Here is a 23,017-nt window from a genome sequence, read left to right as displayed (position 1 = left end):
TAACATGATGAAGTATGTGGAAACAAACTTTTATCTGGAATAGCATCTCTAAGGGAGATGGATAATAAACAAAGCGAGCCAGCACCATTTGCATGATAAAGTACATACTTTTGTCTCTGCCATTTCTTGTAGGTGGCAGCGTAGCAGAGGGTACAACCAGTGCTGGCATTTCTACCAGGAAAATAATGGATATTCTGGCAGTAGACCTCTTCTATTTGTTATTGCAGAATTAGAACAAATTCTGCATTCATATTTGCAGCCTGTACACATTTTTGTAGCCCAGATAATTTAAAATAGTAGTGATAAGGTAAAGTAATAAATAAAATGAGCACAGAGTTTATTTTAAGGGCCCCTTCACTCCATCTCCTACCTGGTAACCTGAAATACTGGGAGCAGGCTGTATGTTTGAACAACTGTGCTAATCCAGCACCTGTTTCATCACCTCTCCTGGATGGATGTTCATGCCTGTAAGCAGCCTAAACAAAAACAAAACAGCCATGGCCTCCAGTCAAACACAGCCAGTCTTTTGGCAAGCTGTATTAAAAGAGCAACTGTGCATGAATGCAGGCTTTATTAAAATGGTCTGATTTAACCAAACACAAGCCCCAGTGCTCTGTGCAGGAGAAAGAATGAATGTGCCAGGAAGACGGGAGATGTTTCTGGCTGAAGCTCTAGGACACTCCAGAAGCCTGGAAGGCTCATGGCCTCCATTGTAACTGTATCTGTGGCACCGCTGAGCAAACAGCTCTGCACTGGTGAGCTGCAAGCATCAAGATGATTATTAATCTCTGTATTTATTTAAAATCTTGGTGGCATACTTTCCACAAGCCAGTGTGCCAGTCCTGTCCTAAGCAGATTCAGCAGGGACTGCTTAGGATGTTGCTACAGCAGCTGTGGGCTCTGTCCCTCCAGAAGGGGCTACAGCAGCTGTATCAGGAGCAATAGGACCAGACAGCCCATTTTAAAGGTACATTGACTGAAAAAAACAACAAACAACCAAACAGCAAACAAACATTTTATTAGCTCATCAGCTGATATCCCAAAGTGTGACCTGGGGAGGCTGAGGTGCATGGACCATCCATGGGAGGTAATTCTCCCCCTAGGGAGGTAATTCTCTTCCTCTTGTCTGATCTTTTGAGACGCCTACTAGAGTACTGTGTCCAGTTCTAGGTCCCCCCAGTATGGGAAGGCCATGGAATCTTTGGAGTAAGTCCAGAGGAGGGACACAGAGTGGGGATCTGAGAGCTGGAGAACATCTGCTGTGAAGACAGCCTGAGAGAGCCGGTGTTGTTCAGCCTGGAGAAGCTAAGGCTCTGGAGAAACTAAGGCTCTGGAGAAACTTTGTGGTCTTCCAGTACCTGAAGGGACTACAGGAAAGCTGAGAAGGAACCTTTTACAACAGCATGGAGTGACAGGACAAGGGATGACAGTTTCAAGCTTAAGCCGGGTAGATATAGGCTGGCTGTTAGGAAGAAACTCGTCACTGTGAGGGTGCTGAGACACAAGCAGTGGTTGCCCAGGGTTTGTGGATGCCTCATCCCTGCAAGCATTCAGAGCCAGGTTGGATGGGGCTCAGAGCAACCTGATCTACTGGGAGGTCTCCCTGCCCATGCAGCCGTCTTGGAAGCAGATGGCCCTTAAGGTCCCATCCAACCCAAACCATTCTACGAGCCCATGGCAGCCCCAGCACGGGCAGGTGGCTGACACTGCTGTGAGACACAGCGGCTGATGCAGAGGGAGTTTTCAGCAAACTGGCTGTTGATTTCCACATTCTTTGCTATCTGCCCGACCCTTAGCAGAAGGGAAATGCCAATGCCCTGACTCAAACCCAGCCGCGGCGGGGACACGGGTATCAACCGTGGCAAGTCCCGCTGCTCAGCGGTCGGGCACCGGCAGCCAGCACAGGCCGCGTCCACCAGGCGAGAGGCCACCCGCGCCCGGAGAGTAAACCCCAGAAAAAGGGGACAGGCGTGAGAGGGCCCATCCCGCCCCTCCCCGGGACTCCTCCGCGACCGGGCGCCTCAAAGCCCGTCCCCGGAACCGCCCTGGAGCGGGCGGCCGTCAGGGCGGCGGAGGAGATCGATATCTCGGCGCTCGGCAGACCGCGGCTGTCATGGCGCTGAGCGGGGTGCGGGTGCTGGAGCTGGCAGGCCTGGCGCCGGCGCCGCTTTGCGGGATGATCCTGGCCGACTTCGGGGCCCGGGTTGTACGGGTGGACCGGACGCCTGGCTCCAGCGTGGCCATGGACGTGCAGGGCCGCGGCAAGCGCTCCTTGGCCCTAGATATTAAGCAGGCGCAGGGCGCGGCGACGCTAAGGCGGTTGTGCTGCCGCTCCGACGTCCTCATCGAGCCCTTTCGCCACGGTGAGGCGGCGGCGGGCAGCGGCTGCCCCCGGGGTTCACCGGCGGGCAGTGGGGTAGCGGCTGGGGGAGGCTGACGGAGGCGGCGTGATGTTAGCGTCAGGTCGGGTGCATGGCTGTGAAGAAGCCGCGGGGGTGCGGTGTCTGTGGGAGACTCTGGTCAGTCTGTGACCTTTTGAAATGCATGGTGGGAAGAAGGGAACAGCTTTTTACTTCGTGTCACCGGTTGACAGAAATGCTGCGAGACAGGTGGGGGTTTCTGAAGTGCGACAGCCCCTTGCAGGGGGGAAGCCCTGGAAGCTTCTCAGCCAGGGCCTGACCCCCTGAGGCACTTAACATACCCTTCTGGATGGCACCCGGGGATGTCTGAGCCGAGGAGCCATGCTGCAGCTTGGGCAGCAGTCCTGCAGGGATTTCCAGGCCTGCTGGTATAATTCAGCGCGTGTTTATAAGTTTACTGTGCAGGCAAGATGTAGCAAGTAGTGGTCTAAGTCTCAGTCAGAGCTTACGATTCCTCTGGAGACAACAGATCTAACGACCACATTTTGTTAGTTTGTAATGCACACACACTCACCTGATGATCGAGCATGGGCAGTTTCAGTAGCCCAAGGTTCTTGCGAATGCTGTTCTGTTATGCAGAGTATCATCAAGGTTAGGTTGGACAGGAGTTTGAGCAGCCTTACCAAATTGAAGATGTCACTGCTTACTGCAAGAGGTTCTGATCAGGTGACCTTTAAAGGTCCCCTTCCAACCCAAACCATTCTGTGGTCATGCTTCAGTGTCAAGCTGGCTGAAGAATTTTGGGGTTTCTGCAGTAATTTTAGAAGTATGAGGCTGTACACATAAACAGGCTTGCATATCATGTGTCACAGATAATGTTCTTCATTCTGAAAACCAGGTTTTATGATTGTGATTTTTTGTTTTGTTCCTCAGAACCTGTGCTAGCAAAATTAAGACATTAAATTTCACTTTTCATTGTAGCTAATTTCCTATTTTTCTGGTTGGATGTTTTTTTCTTATCATGGAAATTTCTGTTTTCTTTGGTTTTATAGGCACTTGAGCTTTTTTTCCCAGTCTTGAAATGCAGGTACTTTTGTAATTAGTCATTAGGTTTTATGGGCCTGTAACTGAACTAGGCAAATCTGTGATCCAGCATGAAGCTGGTGTGAACCAGTGAGAAGATGAGTGTAGAAGTGGCAGGAGGGTTTCTTTAAACACACACACAAACCACTGGTCATCTGACAATGACTGTGTGACATTAGGGGTTCTTTGGCACCCAGTTATCACTTTTGCTTTTGAAAATCTTGTTCTTTACCATATTCCAGAGTTTTCTCCTTGGCATTAGTCCCTTGCCACTCCTTGGTAAGTAATACAACAAAAATAGATCTTAAGGAATTCAAAGACTTATTAATACTACAAATTAATCAGTGAAACAAGTTGGAGTAATAGATTCTGAGGTGGAATAAGCATTGAAGGTATTTCTTACTCTCAAAAATATGTGTCCTTGAAGTTCCATTGTGTCTTATACAGGAAAATTTGACCAAGCTGTGCTGAGCTAATAAGAATTTGTCATTTCTTTGTAACTTCAATTTTCATCTTTTAAAACCACTGTTTTAGAACTGCAAGATGAAAATTTTAGCCTTGAGTATTTGGGCCCATGCCGACCAAACTCACATACCTCTAAAAAATTCCTTATTCTCTGCATTGCAAAAGAACATATTTTCTTTTGTTTAGTAGTTGCAAATTGTTTATAATAGTGGCACTCTCCATTTGCAACATTCACTTAAAAGGTAGAGCAACATATGGTATATGGTGAGGCTAATATGGGAACAAAAGTATATTCCAGTGAAAGATGGAAGCAATTTCAGGTCATTTTAGTGTGGAAAACACAGGAGCTTGCTTTCTTAAAAAAACAAACCAAAACCAAAACAAACAGGCGAACAAAAAACCCCAACCAAACAAAAAAACCAAAAACCAGGCCACTTTTAGCAAACAATTAAACAAAAAAAATCCCCAAAGCAAGACTTTGGTAAGTTTCACTCTCATCCAAGAGTACATGGAATACAAGCAGCTCTCTGGCAGTCTTTGGGGGAAGTACAATGAGAAAAAGCTAAGAAAAGAGAGAAGAGAGAAGATCCTAGCTGGTTTGTATGGAAAATGTGTGCAGTATGTTAGTAGTTTATAAAATTCTGGTGGTTCACATTGGGATATGGATACTGCATTAGAATGTATTGCTTCATAAACTGCAATTCAGTTCTGTTATTGTAGAATTTAAGTTTGAACCATATGTATTTTGAGTCTTATTAAAAATAAATGTGAATGAGGATTCTGTGCCTTTGTCTTTTTAAGGTGTTATGGAAAAACTTGGGCTTGGTCCAGAGGTCCTCCTACAGGAGAATCCCAAACTCATCTATGCTAGACTTACTGGATTTGGCCAGACGGGAAAATATGCCAAGACTGCAGGTCATGACATCAATTACTTGGCTTTATCAGGTAAGGCTGTAAAATTTCTTACAAATAAGTCTCCCTCCTTCCCCCCAGCCCCTTAAATCAAGACTCAAGAATTTATGGAAAGGTTATTTGCAGATGCCTGAAATTACCTGAAGTACAGTCTGGTGAAACAGCTGGGCAGATCTGAAGTGCCTCTGTCAGCGAAAGAAGGGTTTCCTTTCCTGCTTCTGTTTGTGCAGTCATCTCAGGTCCTTGTTTAACCCCTCTGTAAGTTCTGTAGCAAGTCAAAAACCAGCTAGCAGAAATTAGGATGCTTTTATGCCAAGTTATTGAGGGAAAGCAGTTCATTGAGGAATCCAACAAACATAAAAAGCAAAAGACATGTGGAAACAGGAACTAGATGGGCTGTTCATTTTGGCAGCAGCAGGAGAGTGCTAAGCTGGATCAGCCTGTCATCTGCTTTTTTGTGCTGTTTTATCTGAATAAAGCTTTTGAAGGAAGGACTGAAGTTTTTCTGATTTTTTGTCTTTTTTTTAATGTTTATTTCCTAGATAATCTGTAGGTTTATAATCCCCAAAGGGATATAGATTAGTGTGTGTGTTTGTGAGCAGATTTTTTCTTTGAACAAAGGAAAACCAGGCAGCCTGAGCCTTTCAAGCTGCTGAACTTGTGTGCTGTAAATATCTCTCTATTGATTCAAACCAGAGAGAAGGTAGGGTTAAAATAAAGTGGCAATGTTGTGTTTCCTTAAGGTATTGTAGACAATATTCTGGTTTTAAGAGTCCTGTTGCTACATGTGTGCAGTGACAAACAATAACAAAATTATGCAAGTCTGGTGGTAGCAGACAGTATGTCCTGCACTTACTGCTATTCCCACTGTTGTTGTCTCTGCTGCTTTTCTGAGCCTGTTAGGGAGAGGAGAAAGTGGCCCAGAAGTTCTTAGCATCCCACTGTATAAAGCATTTCTTGTAGCTTCAGCAAAGGGCCAGAGGACAGGCAATACAAATGTGGTGATCTGGCATCACCTACTATGGGGACTCATTGTGTTGTGGAATTAAGTTTCTTCAGTGATGGGTTCAGTTTTGTCTATGCAAGATTACCAGAGAATAGAAGAGTAAAGAAAGGATGCCTTGTTTGAAACACTTCTGACTTCATGTCTGGATGATCTCTGATTTCTTATTTGCATAGTGAAGGGTCAGTACAGAAACAGTCCATTGCTACATTAGATTGTAGCATGTTCTGTTTACAAGAAGAAGTGGGGTTTTTTCCTGTGCAGATTATTTAATTGGTAGTATTAGTAGACAGGAGTTCTATCTGTGTAAAAGTAGATAATTTTGCTTGAAATTTCACAGGTCAAGTTTTTCTGCCTATTTAAAGGAAAAAGGACAAGATTTTGGGGAGCTATAATTCCTTAAAAATGACTACTTGTATCCTGACTGTTTTCCTGATGAGTTTTGGCTTTCTTTAACTAAAAAATGGCTTGCATTAGAAACTCTAGATGTAAGTTAATGAATTAATCTGCTGGTTCCTGTGATGACCTTGACATTGTTAAATGGGAGGTTTTAGTTAGTGACAGGGCTTTATGCTTGGACTACATGCTTAGGAAACCAAAAAGAACTGTGTGCTCAGTTGCTTGGGAATTTCATTAGGCTAGTAGCTAGCTAAACAGTGTATCAGAATCACACAGTTCTCAGGGAATTTTGACCATCTATGGCTGCAACTGTCAGAACCTGTGCATAGAAGAGACTTGCTCACAGTGCAGTTTCTTGCTTGCCCAAAGGGGATTGCTGTGAGGGAACTATGAAGAATGACAGTAGAGAGATTGTTTGGGATGTCAGAGAAATGCTAACAGATTCAGAGCTCCACCTGAAGTAAACTGGCATAACCTTTGCTCTGTTCCATTTCATTTATTTGTAATTGCTGTGTTTATTTGCATGCAAAGGTAAAATTTCTGTGGTATATACTTGTTCCTCTTCTATGCAGCCTTTTTCTTTCTTCCAAAAGTAATTGAAGAGGATGGATAGGACTGAAGAGCAGCTTTCCATGTGAAATCCTTTTTTATGGCTGCTAATTAATGGATTATCTGCACGGAAAACTGTATATATGAATTTTTGCCTTAACAGATTCAAAGAAGGAACAATTTACCAAAGCTGTTTTGAGACACATTCATAATGCTTATTGAATTATAATAGGGGAGGTTCAGTACATTACAAAGTATCAATATGGAATTATTGCAGATAAGGTCTTTTTGATGAAATTTTGCCCCTATATAGCCAAATTATCTATGATCTGTCTATCTGTGTGACTTCTATTAATCTCTTTAATTAAAAATTAATTCCATCTGCGCTAATATGATTTCATATATCCTGTTCTTTTGTGAAGTAAAGAGTAGCTATTTGCTATGACACAGCTCAGTAAAGACAGAAAACTGTGGGTAGAAGTTTTCCTTATCCCTTGTTTCCTTGCAAAGATGGAGAAGAATGAAGCTTTCATTGTAGAAATGTAGAAATGAATGTTCATAGTTACTTCCTTACTTTTGTTTGCTTTGTTTACCCTCAGGCGTGCTTTCAAAGCTTGGTAGAAAAGATGAAAATCCTTATGCACCTGTAAATCTTCTGGCTGATTTTGCTGGTGGAGGTGTCATGTGTGCAATGGGCATTATTACAGCCCTTTATGAACGTACCAAATCTGGCAAAGGGCAGATCGTTGATGCAAGTATGGTAAGTTTGGTCTTGAGGGAGGAGGGGCTTTGTAGGTTTGCAGGTGTGCGTGTTTTTTCCTGCTCTAAGTCTGAAGGAAATTGGAGCAATCTGTGAAGTACAAAATTGAGAACTTGGGACAGGGAAAGTAAATATGCTACTAAAATGTCTATTCCTTCACCTGCAAGCAGTGTGTGCAGATATCTGTAGCTATAATATCCTTATGACATGGAACACTGTGACTTTACCCCCTGTGCAATTCCCTATCTTTTCTTTTACCAGAAATATACTTTAGAAAATACTAGCTGTAAATATTTGATGAGTAAGTTTGTGTTTGGAGATACAGTGTATAATAAATGTTTAACATCATGCATAACACCAAAAATTATGATATTAGTATAATGAAGAATCAAATTAGCTTTGTTTTGGGATACATCTGCTTACTGGTTTGTGACAAGTCATGTTTTATTAGAAGCTCTGTTCTTTGAATAATTGTACTGTCATGGAGTAGTGCCAAGGAGCCAATTTCAAACACTTTGTGTTAATGTGCCGTAAAATCAGTGAAAGGCTAAATTAGCTTAATAATGAATACTGTGGATTTTTCACTGCAAGGACATACACTTACACACAGAAGAAAAATACATATTTACATTTATTCTTTACGCCTACATTATCTGCATGTGTTTTCTCTCTGGTCTCTCTTTTTCTGTGACCAATGCAATTAAAATTTGACTTCCCATCAAGGTACTGTGATACAGTGAAAGCTATGATTTAGACTTACATGCACACTGGAAAACAATCTTATTTGAAAAAAAATCCTTTGTTGGAGAAGTCCTGAAGGTAGGACAATAACAAGATATTAGCTATCGTAAGTAAGGTTTTAGCAGCTTCACATGACAGTCTCTAAGGAAGGCTGTGGCACTAGGATCTAGATGAAAGTTCTGTAGGATCAGTGCAAAACCAGTCTCTGTTTTTTATCCCAGCAGTAGCTTTTACTATCTGATTGTCAAAATGAAAACCTTACCAACTCCTGTTGATGTCCGTTGGGGTTTTTTAAGTTATTTCTTCCACTAAACTGAATGATGGGTGAATGATTGAGTTTAGTTAATTTACAGATAAACATGAATGTGGGAAGAACTACACATATATTGGACACTTAGATTGTAAATTAAAATGACCTTTTCACATTGGAGAAATGACCTTAAAAAACATTGGCTCAGAGTAATGGAGACCAGCACTCTGTACTTATCTTAGGCAGAAACAATTAGCTGCACAAATGAGAACAATTGTCTTAGGTACAATGCTGGGATTTTGTAGCAGTCACAAGCTGAACATGAGTCAAAAATATTGTGCTGTTGTAAAACACACACACTGTTCTAGGACATATAAACAGGAAATAGAGTGCCAGCAAAATTTCTGATACAATTCTGATCAGCTGAACATTTGTAAGGTCTCAGGAAAATGCCATTACTGATGCTGGCCATCATCTTTCAAAAAAATTTATCAATTTGAGAAACACAGCGAAACTCATCATGCGTCTAGAAATGTGACCTAGAAGGGGAATTGAAGGAGTTTATGAGTTTTTGAAGCAAAGACCTTGGAGAATTGAAACAAGTCTTCCGATAATTAAAAGGATATTTCATATATTTTGAAATGTTACCTTATTTTCGCCATTGGTACTTTAGGTCATTAAAAGAATTTGTTATGAGAAGAATCAGTGTAAGTCCGCTGACATCCTGATGAGATCTCTGGATATTATTGGCAATGGAATGTGTTGTGGGTTTTTTATGGGTATTTTTGATCACTCAAAACTTAGCTCTCTCATTTTTTTCTTGTTTTATAATTGTGGAATTTACAGTTCCTGCCTGGAGTCCTGTGAAATGGGTGGAATATTGTCCAGTGTCACTGAGTGAACCTGTTATGTCCCTTTCACTTAGACAGACTTCTAGTTAGGTAGCTGATGAAAAACAGACATGCCTCATCAACAGCAAGGACAGTTAAATAGACTGGGTTGATGAGTCTGTTTTTATATCTGTTTATATACGCTAAGTTTGTTTCATGGAAGTAGTTATTTTTAAAATCACAGTACTGCAGTAGTACATCTGTTTTTTTAATTTTAAAATTCCTTTTTATTTAATTGGCCTACCAGTTAAGTTGCTATACAGTTTAGTTGGTCTGAATATGTTAGCAATTTTGACACACAGTGGAACTTAATACAGCAGAAGTAAGAAAATAAATTATTTTTAGCAGCTTTGTGTCCTCAGGATTACTTTTATTAGATTTTTGTCTTAACCTATTGTTTTACTGACTACTTGGTTGTTTTTCCTTTCACTGCAATATCTATTCTTCTGAAGTAATCTAAAATTAACTTATTTCTTGCATTCTTTGATCCTAATTTTTGTGACTGAGTAATTTGTTGTTTATCTTTTGGTTCTCATTAGTGTGCTGAAAGCTGAGAAATGGCTTAGAACCACTCCTGTGATCAGGAATATACACACGAGCAACTCCTGTAGTTAGCGAAACTGAAGTGATAAGGAAGGAGTGTAGAGAGGGTCTGGCCAAGGGTTAAATTTGCATCACTTACTTACAATGGCCAGTGGTATTGCTTGGTGTAATAAGTAGACACTGAGTCCTATTTTTAAGTTGTGTAGCTCAGGAGGGTTAAATTCCTGGTCTGAACTGATCCATGTTAGTTTCTGTCTCATTTCATTGACTCTACAGGGATCATAGTTTCCTTACAGTGAGCTTCTTAGTTCCCATGTGCAGAGTAGGATGTGGGGTGGGCAGTATGATATGGCAGGCACAACTGTTCATCTACACTCTTGCACCACACTGAAATAAAGGCATGTGAGCCAAGGCCACTCTTTAAGTTCACTCCAAATTCAGACACGGAGCCTTCTGCTGATGCTAGGCATCTGACCAGGCATGACTCACTCTTTGTCAAAAGACAGCCACAGTAGAGGATGGTGGTAAGGATCACTTGCATAATAGTCTCATGTCAAGAGAATTTAGCTGTCCACAGGAGACTGGGACTCCAGGTTTTTCTCAGCCTGGAGGTATTCAAAACCAAAACTCCCACATCCTACAGGCATTCATCAGTCACGAGGATAAAGATTAGGTTGATATGCATTCAGTCTCAGTTTTGTTTGAACTGCTTCACTCTGCAGAAGGAACAGACTTGTGGAGCAGACAGGTCACTCAGCTGGGATTTTAGACCCTGCTTCAGAGACTGATGATGCTTTTAGTATGAGGAAGCCATTAAGTGAAAGACATAACTGCTACTGTCATCATTCTGCAATTAAGCTTAAGTGGAATCTTCTCATGTTGTCCTTTATATGTTTTTGAAGAACATGACCACATTGGTGACTGTGTGACATTATAAGCATGTCTTAAGAGGTTTGTTGCAGATGCTAGGCAACTTTTTACTTGTTTCTGAATTGCAGTGGGCCTCAGGCAGAAGCTAGCTGTCCAGCTGCCCACACACAGATAGTTCTAATGTCCCTATACAAGTCCAAAAGAGATTTTATTTTGTTTCCAGTCTAGTTACCACTGTATGTAGGTATTGTAAGTAGTTCCATCAGCACAAAAATCTGATCTGCAGTTACAGTGCATTCAGATCTTATACATATCATTATCTTTGCTTGCAAGATTTTTAATGTATTTTTTGTTAATATGACCAGTGCAAGATCAGATCATCAGTAAAGCACTATTTTAATGTCCTTGCAATTATTTTGCAAACATACAGACCAAGGTATACACTATTTTCTCACGTGAAAGTACTTGACCTCACTTCCAATACATGCAAACACAAGTATTCCTTGTGGCAGGTACTGGAAAAGCAACTAAGTAGCACACAGTAAATGAAGCCTTCATGACTACATATATCGAAGATTTGTATGTTTAAATACTCCCTTAGAAAGGTACAAACTAGTAGATCTCTCCACATGAAAATTCAGTAGCTTCTTGTTACCATACAATCTCTGTGCTTTTCTCTATAGACAACATTAAGTTAATTTTGCACAGCTGAAAATGTGTGAATCAAAACAATGCTCAAAATTATGTTGTTCCGTTTTGTCTCCGTTTCATGGTGATGTTTCTGGCCATATACTGCCTCATAGTCGCTTACAGTTTTTCTGGTACAGTTGAAAGAAAATGGATTCTGCTGGTGAGCAAAACTGTAGGATATGATTGTACCTGAAAACTCTGCTACAAGCTTGATAGTTACTGAAAGTCTGAACAAACTGAATTTTCATGTAGTCATAATTCACATATCTAAAATATTAATGAGCAGGCTGGAACAGGATTAATCACATTTTCTAATGCTGTATTCACTAGAAAGTTGCCTATTTAGGGATTACCTTGCTATGTCTTGTACCTGCCAGCAATGGGAGTAGAAGTATAATTTTTGTTTTAACTTGGTGATGGAGATGAGGTTCTCAGTTCTGATGGTATAAGAGAGCTTAAGCCTCTGATTTGCTCCTAGTTTTATTAAAAAAATAGCAGTCTTAATATAATCAGTTAAATTCAAAAAAGTTAATGCTCAGATAAATTGATACTTACAGGGCTGGTTTAAGCATCTCAATTTCCAGACCTTTAGAAGGCTTGACAGCTGTCAGACACCTAGTATTCTACAGAGCCAAAAAGCTTGTCCCATCACCTAAAATTATTATGATATTTACTTTGTGTGTTGTGTACTTTTTCTGAAGGTGCAGTATTACATTTATTCTCATTCTCTGATTCCTGGTGATTTCACATGTGCAATATAAACAGTAATTGAAAACTTAAATTAAACTGGTTACCAGAGATGTTGTAATTAAAAAATCTTAACAAAGGACAGAACTACCACATTTTTACTGTTTTGTTTTATGTAGAATTAGAGTAACATGTCAACAGACTTACAGAAGCTCTTACTTTTCCCTGTAAATTTTCAAGGTAGAAGGAGTAGCATACCTAAGTTCTTTCCTATGGAAATCACAAAATTTGGGTCTTTGGAACAGACCTCGAGGCGAGAACATGCTAGACAGTGGTGCACCTTTTTATGAAACCTACAAGACCTCCGATGGAAAATTCATGGCTGTCGGTGCCATTGAACCTCAGTTTTATAATCAGTTAATAACTGGTAAGTAGCTTGTTTTACATCAACAAAGCACGACTGAAGGAATTGTTTTAATACTTGATTTTGATTCATGACAGTGGTTATGTTGACTTGATTGGGTAGCAGTGTAGTTGACTTTCTTCTAGCAACTGATTTCTTTCAATTTTATTATCCCTTCTTTACCATATCCTCAAAAAGGACACTTAAATTACAGATTTTCTTCTGGAATTTTGTTAATTGTAGTCTGTGATGTATCTGGAGCACTAAACTGTTTTGGGGATTGTGAATATAGTATAAAAAACATTTAATTCTTTGGCATTGCAAATAAAATTGCAAGCCATTTCAGTGATTTGTGCTGTCTTTTTAAAATAAACTATTTAAATTGTTTCTGAAGTGAATGTTCATTGGAGGTAGTTGTAGTATTTTTAGATAAAATTGATTTTTTCTGTGTTTTTTCTAAGTCAGCTTTATAGATTTTCACCACACAATTTTCAGAGTGCTTTTATTGACCTGTTATGGATATTGTTTTTATATTTGACTGAAGACTCTAAATCTGACTATAAAATATAATTCATCTGTTTGAGATAATAGAATGGGGTATAAAAAATAATAACATGAAGGTAATAATAATAAATAACATAATTAAAAAATAACATAATTAATAAAGCATAAATAATACATGACCTGTTTGCATGCTTCAGGGTTTTGATCAGCTGTGCTCTTAGCTTTTTCCTTGTTATTTAATTTAAAAATAATTTCCTCTGGTGTTCTCCTTTTATAGATTTCTGTTGTTCTATACTTTGCTATGCAGAATTTACAGAAATGTTAAAAGTCACAAAAGTCAGTATTTACTCTCTTGCCATTATTCTGAACATGAAGGATTATAAGTTCTCAATCTTATTTTAGTTTTGATTAATGAGTAGAAGGAATATCAGCAAAGGATATACCTGATGTACATGTATGTTATGTGAACCACTTTTATGCTTGCCTGACTTCCATGGGTTAAATCTTTGATGAGTGAGTGTTGCAGTGAAATAGCTCCACATCCTTGCTCGGTCTCTCCCCACTGATCATTCCTTGAATTGTAGTATGGAAAGCTGTGATTGTTTTGGCTTGTGTGGAGTTAATTATCTCCATAGTAGCTGGCATGGGGCTGTGTTTTTTGATTGAAAACAGAACTGACATTACTATGATATTTTTGTTGTCACAGAGCAGTGTTGACACAGGCAAGGCCTTTTCTGCTCCTCTGTGCTGCCCCCAGATAAGATGTCAAGCGTGGAAGCACCATGTTCTCGGCTAGAGGAGCTGGTACTTTGTCCCTTATTGTCCAGAGAATACTTTTTCTGAGATTCCAGCTCTAAGCTCCTCAGTCTTGAAAAACAAAGTATAGTTGATTACTCAACACTTCACAGTTATTTGAAATATTACTCTCATACCATTTTTTGAGAATTTTTTGCTTGCAGTAAATGGAGTTGGAGAACAAAAAAAAATATAAACCTGTGTCAAAGTAAAATGTAAGCATAAGTAACTTTAGAAGTTAGGGGATTTGGAATTCCAGTGCATGACTTCAGGAAGAATGTCTGCATTAAATACAAAGGCAAAAAGAAAAGAATAAAGCTGCTTACTCAAGTGGCCATATGTTTGGTTTAAGGTGATCAGACACTTGACTGCAGTAGTCATAGTTGTAATATTTTATTCTTTTCTAGAGATGAAGTTCAATAGCTCTTCTTTTTCTGTCACAGGAGCGGGATGGAATCTATATATGTTAAAAAGTATAACAAATTCTGCAATAGATTCTAGTGTTTGTCACTCTTCGTAGTGAACCTTTGCTGGACCCTCCAGTTTTCTTCTGCTGATTGTTGGTAAAGGGAAGGCTCAGGCTCAGAAAGAAGCCCGTGATGAATGAACCCAGTGCTCGGGCAGTGTAATGGTCACTTACAGGTCTCTGTCTTGTTTAGATAACACCTTACTGAGGAAAATACCGGCATTCTCTGTTTTCCTCTTAGTTGTTTCTTCAGAAGTTTAGAGCATGAAGTTGGAGCAGCAGCTGTGGATTCAGATGCTTGCATTTGGATACCTATGTTGGAAGACTTTATTTTCGTGATTCAAAGTATTCCTTATGCTTACTGTGATCAGAAGTGTCTTGATTCTAACAGTTGAGGTCTCAAAAATAGCTATCCCACAATTAAAGAACTGGTGTATCTCTTCGTGAGCAGACAGCAAGTTTAATCACAGCTGTGGCTGTGTTTCTTTCAGTCGGTTTCTGGCATGTTTTTAAAAATACAACATACAGACTACAGTCTCTGAAGGGAATTTTGCTCTTTGCCTTTAACTTTACTGCAGTCTTTGCTTGTTTACAGTCAGTAGTTTTTCTCTGCTTATTTTGCAGAACTTGTTTTTTAAAGTACCAGGCCGAACTCAAGATCTTTGCACTTTATTACATTTAAAATAAGTGTTCTTTCTTCATCGTGTTTTAGGTGCATATTGTTAATTGTTCAGATTGTCACTTTGGAAATATTTCCCATTCTCAGTAGTTACAGTTGCAAATTTTCTGAAGCAACAGCATAGTAAATTAGAATAGCAGATCTCACCTATGGCTTACAGATTTTTTTCCTTCCTGGGTTATCCAGTGTGCAAATTCAGCTCAGAATTTAAGCCTTTGGAGGTTAAAGGGAAGACAAAGCTGATTGTGAGAATCATATTGCTCTTTCACAAACCTGAGGAGCTTTCTTGTAGCTGAGTCTTCTGTTCTAGGCATTAATTCCCTACTTTGAAGCAGCTTTAAAATGGTATGCTCCAGTTACACTTTCCGTAATTTCATTTCATGCTTTTTCCCCATAATTTTGGTCAGTCTGGTGATGAACAATTTGGTACTGTTCCAGGTAAAATATATTAAAAAGCCACTTTATGCCTGTCTGTATTCAGAGAGCAGGTTTCTTTTGACACTGCTATATAACGAGAACACAAGGGTATACATGTTGCAGATGTAAGGTAGTTTTAAAGATTGCAGAATTGAGAAAGAAACAAGATTTCTGAACCATTTGTCACTGCTCACAGAGTTCTAGTTAGTAGAAGTGAAACTAATTTCCTTTTGGTTTTGGTTAATTTTTGTGTTTCCTGCAGAATTAAGAACTCAGTGCTGGACCAGAGTACAGTTAATGACATGGCAAGGAAAATTCTTAAGGGGTATGCAGAGGTAAACTAACTAAGTTTAAGATAATACAGCATCTTAGTTTGAGAAGGTTAATGGCCTAGATTGTGCTCAGCAGGGAAGATTAAATTTCTGCTTACCAAAAATTTCTAATTTTTTTTTAAACTATATAGAATAGATGCAGTAAATAATTGCTGTAGTAGCTGCGGTATTAGTTGTATTCTGGTTTCACTGTAGACTATTTGCTGTTAACAAACATGCTGTAATCCTTTCACTTGCCTGGAAACCTGGTTGCAGGAAAGCACTAGCAGTCAGTAAAGTTTCAAATGTCTATTTGATAGTACTCCTTTCATACTACTCCAGTACTCCTGCACTGAGTGACTTGTGCTTACAAAGAAGGAATTAAAATTAGGAAGCACTTCAGAAACTTAGTTTACATCATTATGAAGGATTTTCGCAGGTGAAGGATTGTTACATGTGATTGTGAAGTAATGTTGACTGTATTAAAAATCTGCTAATGTTCCAAATTTTGTAAGATGTTGTTAATAAGATGTGCAAAGTGGACAGCAGTTTCCTTATTACATTTTAGATATCCTCAATTACGAATAATTTGTTTTCTTTGAATGTAATTATCACAAGAAGCCTTGATTGTTCAAATACTGTAGAGGGGCAAGTTTGCAATTGTAGTAATTAAATATGTAAACTTGGAGTACAGCTATGGATGGGTTTGCAGCAATGGTTTGGTTGATTTTGGGCCTGAGAAACCTTCACTGAACTGTGACTTAAAAAAATGATTCAGTTTCTGAAAAAAACTTCACATATAGTTACTTGAATGAAAATTCACTGCAGTCTTAGTATATCCTAAAGACATTCTCTCCTTCTCAGAATGAGAATAAATTCTATTTAAATAGAGAGAGGATGAGGAGGAGAGAGAAAGATAGAAATGATGTGCATACCCATTATGAATGTGGTTTCAGCCAAAATTAAGGATTCCCCTGCTGCGTGGTTCCATTCAGTCATGTTGTGACAAGATTTCAGAATTAGTCTGCTATCAGCTTACAGTTTTTTTTTAAAAAATGGCAAAGTTAAAACAAGAGAATGCTGAAAAAGTTCTGCTGAAAAATGCTGAAAAATGTTCTTTTAAAACAGTATGGATGAAATACTGTAAATTTTTTTATTTGCGGTATATCAAAGTAACTTTGTGGATTCATCTAATGAATTTTATTGTTTTGTCTCACTTGAAATGGGTGTCAGATTTTGTTGCAGTTTGTCTAAGAAGTTCTGTAGAAATTAAGATTTCAGTTTGTTGCACAACCATGACATGCAGACAAATATCAGTAAAATTGTAGGATTTAAAGGACACTTAAAGCTATATAATTATAGCAAAATGTGATTTTTAATTTTTCAAAAATTTTTTCAAAGCTGTACTAGGGTGGACTACTGGGCTTTTCTAAACAAAAAAAGAAAAACTGAAAGAAAAAAACTTGGAAGCAAGCTGTGATTGCTTTACCAGATATTCTGTGTAAAAGATACTTTTCATTTTATTATGTTGGATGAAATCTGTCATCCTGTGGTATCCCAAACAATTCTGTTCTGTGTAATTGTTTCCTTGTTGACTCAATTGCTCCTGCTGGGATGCTGTTTGTGTACACCACAAATGGTTAGTGCAAGCTGGAAAATGAGAAGCCAGGGTGCTTAAGTGCTGTTGCTTCATGCAATTTAAAGTTGAAGTCGTTAGTGTTCAATGGAAAATGAGCATGTAATATTAAATTCCAGGTTCTGCATATTGTTCTATTTTGCTAAAGCATGTACAGTTAGGTTCTGCCAACTTTCCATCTGGCATGATCTTCAAATATAATTGTGTAATGGGGTAATGGTAGAGCTCTGTTCATGTTGGACTGGCTACTGGGACCCAAACTGTAATTAACAAGCAGATAAATACTTAGGAAACAATGTTTCCAACTGACAAGTTTTCAGTATTGAGACAGAATCTCGGTGTGTTGTTACTTAGCTTGACTTATTGTGGAAGGTAAGTTTGCCCCACCTCCTATTTCTCAAGTAAACTCTATGGCACTGTTTGTCCTTAGCATTATACTTTTAAGAGTAATAATAAAACTAAGGCATTGGTAGCTTCTATTTAGTTTTAGATTCTCTATAATAATGGGTAAAGCAGCAGATCTTTTTTTAGGGTGATAAGAATGGGCATAAAGGCTAAGTTTTATTTTAATGATTTAAGGTGCACATGTCTTGGTAACTCAATGAAGGCTGGTGTTTATCTTGTAGTAATACTTACCCTGATATCCATAGGAATCTGTAATAAGATGTGAAATGCCTGCTCTTCTTTCATCTGTGTTGATTTTCTTCTAAACATGAACAACTGCAAGGCTGTATTTCTGAGTCTGGATTTACAGTTTCTCTCTTTTGATTAGCAGTACCAAAGTAATATTTCAAATCATATATTAATTTTCAAATATATTATTTGAGAATCTTGTGATCAACAGTGAAATTTTTAAATAGTATGATAACTTAGAGGAGTCTACAAGCCCCAAGAAGTGCATATAGTAGGGATTATGAGCAGAAAGAACCTAGAGTGGAAGAATGGACATTATCTTCCTTTCTTTTCTCCTGTATGTTTCAGTTGCTATATGTCTACTCCTCTCAGTGATAAGAAAGCTGTAAAAATAGAAGATACAGATTTTTCTTCTGCCTACACCTAAAGATTAATAGAGTTCTGTGTAAATTCTACCTGCCAACAAGTGTCTAGTAGCCAAGCTTGTTAACAGCAGCAAGTCAAATCATCAGACTGATACTGCAAATGCAAAGACATAAGAAAACATTCTCAAAATCTAATGTTTGCAGAACTCCACATTGTCTCTGCCTTTTATGTGGAGCTGTTGTTTTCTAAGCTGCTCCCTTTTTGTCTTCTTTGTGAAGCATTTTGATGAAAGTTGTTCTCTAGCGTTTCTAATTTCTCAAATTAACTTCTTTCTTATCCCTGCTTTTTCTTAATTTTTACTGCTATGTTCATGGTTTTCAAGATGTGACTGTATGAACACCCTTCAGTGTACCAGTCCTTATTTCTGTTTGATACGATAGGCTCTGTTTGTATCTCTATTCTATCTGCACTTTGAAAATGTAGTTTAAATGCCTTTTCACTTTCTTGTTTCTTTTTCATAAAAACTCTGCCAGAAGTCGTAACAATTCTTGGATCTTGAAATAGTAGAACAGGAGGGTAGGGGGTGCAGAGAGCAGAAGCCAAGTGAGGTGGAAAGCAGGCTGCACAGCAGAGATGTAGACACCCCAGAGGAGGGGGAAGGTGGTGCTTAGTTAAGAGAAGGACACAGGACTGCCTAGTTCAGGAAATTTTTATTACAAAGCCTATGTGTCCATCTGCTCTTGTGCTCCAGAAGGGATGTACATATTGCATCCCTCAGTGGTCCATGGGACTGATCTCCTGGGAGGCAGCATTCCTAAGCAGTTAGTGATTTTAAGTGCTATGATTTCTCTTTTGCAAAGGAGCAGCAGTGGAGAATTGGAGCCTGGGAAGTGTGTTGGAAGGGGGGAGAGCAGCAGTCATTGCAAGAGTCCATTCGGGCTGTGGGAGTCAAGAAGCAAGTTAGTTAGCTTGGAGGCACCTGCAACTGAACTACCTCATATACATGGAGCCAGTATGTATCCATCCACACCATCTTCTTGTTTCTGGCTTAGAAATAACCTGTGCTTACAGCTCTGGCAGATGTACTGGATTCTGTGGGATGACTACATTGTTCTAGTTGAAGACTCATTCAGCAGATGTCTGTGTTGTTACTGCCAGGTAGGGAATACAATGCCTATTATAGGAGATGCTCTCAGGACAAAATGTTATCTCTAGGCAGCTGCTGTCCTTATGAAGTGTTCATACAAATTAGTGCTTATTACATGTACTTAGTTAAAACACTGTAGCTGATGTGGTTTTCTCTAATTGGAAGTAATGGGACATGTTATTCTTCTGCTCTCTCCCCCTCAATAATAGACATGATAATAAAGTTTTAATAAAGTATGCTCTGTTTTGTTGGATTGCCTGCAAAATTCTAGATTTTTGAGGAGCATACATAGTTGTGGGTAGCACTTTAATTTGTCTGAGCTATACTACAGCTAAACTTTGCTTTTCTCATTTCAGGTCTTGGGCTAGATGCAGATAAGCTCCCCAGCCAGTTGAGTTTCTCTGACTGGCCCAAAATGAAGAAAAAATTTGCGTCCGTGTTTGCGCAGAAGACACAAGCTGAGTGGTGCAGCATATTTGATGACACTGATGCCTGTGTGACCCCTGTTTTATCCTTTGATGATGCTGCCTCACATCAGCATAACAAACAAAGAAGTTCTTTTATTAAAAATGATCAGGAAGAGATAAGTCCTAGACCTGCTCCTCTTCTATCAAGGACCCCTGCTGTTCCATCATTTAAAAGAGATCCTTTTATAGGAGAACACACAGAGGAGATACTTCTAGAATACGGATTTACTAAGCAAGAGATTACTAAGCTACATTCTGATAAAGTAATAGAATTCAGTAAACCAAAAGCTAATTTATAATCTGTACCTGTGAGAATCAGACAAATTGCAAGCTGATACAATACATTTTAATGCATTAAAATTGAATTATATGGTAAATATGGCAAATGAATGTTTGAATGATACGGCTTTCAATTAATTTTTCTTTTTAATAAAGATATTTTAAGTTTAATTGAAAACAGTGGGAATTACACACCTGTGTACCTGGGTGGTCTGCAGCCTGGAATGACACCAAAAGTGTGTTCTGAAGTTCAAGAGTTTGCTTAGTAAGCAGCTGTAAATTTTCAAAATGTTGCTTCGATATGATCCTGTGAAATGTTTGTTTCTTTTAATTGCTATTTAGCTTTATGTTGTAATTACCTGAGGGCAGTACTTTTCATAAAATACAGTTATATTCTTCTTAAAGAAGTGATTGGTTTGTTTACTTCATAGATAAGAAAGGATTCTTTTTCTCTGTCTTATCATATTAATTCATTTGCCTTATCATGCCAAAGCAGTTATCAACATAATGCTGTTTTTTTATGTGCTGCTTTAAAGTTATTATCACAAAGTAATTCTATCTAGTATCCTGACTACATATCCCTAATGCAGTCTCTTTATTATATTACATTTGGAATTTCAGTTTGCCTAGAAAATAACTTCAGAAGAAAATTCTTTATCGTAAAGTAGCTGCCAAGTATTAATCCTTCCTTCCCTATCTGGAAGAATAGCGGGCGACTTAGCTTTGAAGGATTAAAACAATAGTTATTCAATGGTGGATTTCATTCCTTCAAAATTAAACTGTTATTTAAAACGGACTCTTGCAGGGCAAAAAACCACAAATAATACACTTTAAAAAAGAATAAGTATATGGCCTTAATGTAGTTTTCTTTAGTCTCATGTCAGGAATTATGATATGAGGGGGTTGAGTTTTTTGATCAGTTTGTTTACCTTGCTGAAGATTAGCTTGTTGCTTACAAAGACTTCCAAAGATAAAATTTACTTTAGCTCATTTTACATGTATCGTGCCAAAATGTCAGAATTGTTACTATAAAAAAAGACTTTCTGCTACATAAATACCTGTCTGAAAGGCAGAATTATCTAGTAGGTCCTGAAAAACACAGATCAATCAGCAAAAGCATCTTAAATTTTCAGTTGTTAATCACTCTAATGTAAATTAGTGAGTATTTTACACAACAGTAAGATCCGACAATTTTCTTAGTCCCAGATGCATTGTACTGTGTGGATGAACAATAAACACTTCCAAATGTAGTTCACCTAAGCTTTCACCTCAAAATTGCTGAAATCAATTTGGAAACTCATACTAACTTCAGAGGTTAACCTCAGGGGTCCACACTGGGACCAGTAGTGCTCAGTAGCTTCATCAGTGATACAGAAGGATCAGGTGGATCCTCAGCAAATTTGTGGGTGACACCAAGCTGAGTGGTGCAGTTGACATACCTAATGGACAGGGACACTCAGAGAGACCTGGATGAGCTCAGGAATCCAGCCCATGTGAACCTCATGAGGTTCAGCAAGGCCAGGTGCAAGGTCCTGCACATAGGTTGGGGCAATCCCCCAAGTATCAACACAGGCTGGGGGAGACTGGCAGAAGCAGGGAAGGAGTTGGGGGTACTGGTGAATGGAAAGCTGGACATGAGCCAGCAGTGTGTGTGCTTGCAGCCCAGAAAGCCAACTGTGTCCTGGGCTGCATCAAAACAAGTGTGGCCAGAGTGAAGGGAGGTGATTCTGTCCCTCTGCTCTGGTGAGACCCCACCTGTAGTACTGTGTCCAACTTTGGGGTTAAGTACAGGAAAGACCCTGTTGGTGCAGGTCCAGAGGAGGGCCACAAAAATTATTAGATGTCTGGAGAACTCTGATGACAGGATGAGTTGTTGTTTGTCACTGTGGAGAAGAGACGGCCCCAGGGAGATCTTATTGCAGCCTTTAAATACTTCAGGGAGACCTATAAGAAAGATGTGGACTGACTTTTTGCCAAGGCTTATAGTGATAGGACAAGGACTAGGGGATTTAAGTAGTTTGTAGATGCTAGACTACATACAAGAAATAAAATTTTGACAATGAGAATGATGAAACACGGGGACAGGTTGTGTAGAGAGGTGGTAGTTAACGCATCCCTGGAAGCATCACAGGTCAGGCTGGATGGGACTCTGGTTGAAGATGCCCATGCTCACTGCAGAATGGAGGTTGAACTAGATAAGCTTTAACGGTCTTTCCAACCCAAACTGTTCTATGATTCAGCATAGTTTGCATCAGCTGCCTCACTCTGATGTATAACCTGAAAGGTACAGTTTTGGTATGTCACTACAGGTTTTTTGTAAAGGCTTCTTTTGGCAGGTAAGATTATTGAAAAAACACACCTGAGTGATCCTGATATCCTTTGTTTTCCATAAACCAAGAAAATAATCAGTTGGATTGATGGGGGCACAGAGCTGATACAGAAAAATACCAGCTCCTGTTTGACAGACTTCTGCCAGGGTATTTGTGTGCCACTGACACTTCAGGGCAACAGGTAGGTTCACTTATCTTCATGAACTGCATTTAAATCCTGCTCAGGATATATATTACAGATTCTTCTCCTCCCATTCGGTCACAGATCAGCATTCTGCCCCATGCTCATGCTGTCTGCTGGACAGAAAGCTGAAAGCTCTAGGTTCCTGGTATCACAGCCATCTTAGAGCAGCAGGAGGAACAGCTTTGTGTCCGTCTGCGC

At 39.2% G+C, this 23,017-nt stretch overlaps 1 protein-coding gene across 1 annotated transcript; it reads left to right on the top strand.

Annotated features, from left to right (window-relative positions):
• Positions 1-1,936: 1,936 nt before the first annotated feature.
• On the top strand, positions 1,937-20,876 carry AMACR (alpha-methylacyl-CoA racemase). Its single transcript, XM_071729878.1, has 5 exons — positions 1,937-2,363; positions 4,710-4,853; positions 7,371-7,531; positions 12,443-12,629; positions 19,916-20,876. The coding sequence occupies exons 1-5, from the start codon at positions 2,114-2,116 to the stop codon at positions 20,323-20,325; spliced, it is 1,152 nt and encodes a 383-aa protein (XP_071585979.1). The 5' UTR covers positions 1,937-2,113; the 3' UTR covers positions 20,326-20,876.
• The last annotated feature ends 2,141 nt before the right edge of the window (positions 20,877-23,017 follow it).

The sequence above is a fragment of the Heliangelus exortis genome, chromosome Z (assembly GCF_036169615.1).
Source record: "Heliangelus exortis chromosome Z, bHelExo1.hap1, whole genome shotgun sequence".
Taxonomy (NCBI): domain Eukaryota; kingdom Metazoa; phylum Chordata; class Aves; order Apodiformes; family Trochilidae; genus Heliangelus; species Heliangelus exortis.
Note: the sequence above shows the minus strand (reverse complement) of the source record. Positions and strands in the feature narration are given on the sequence as shown.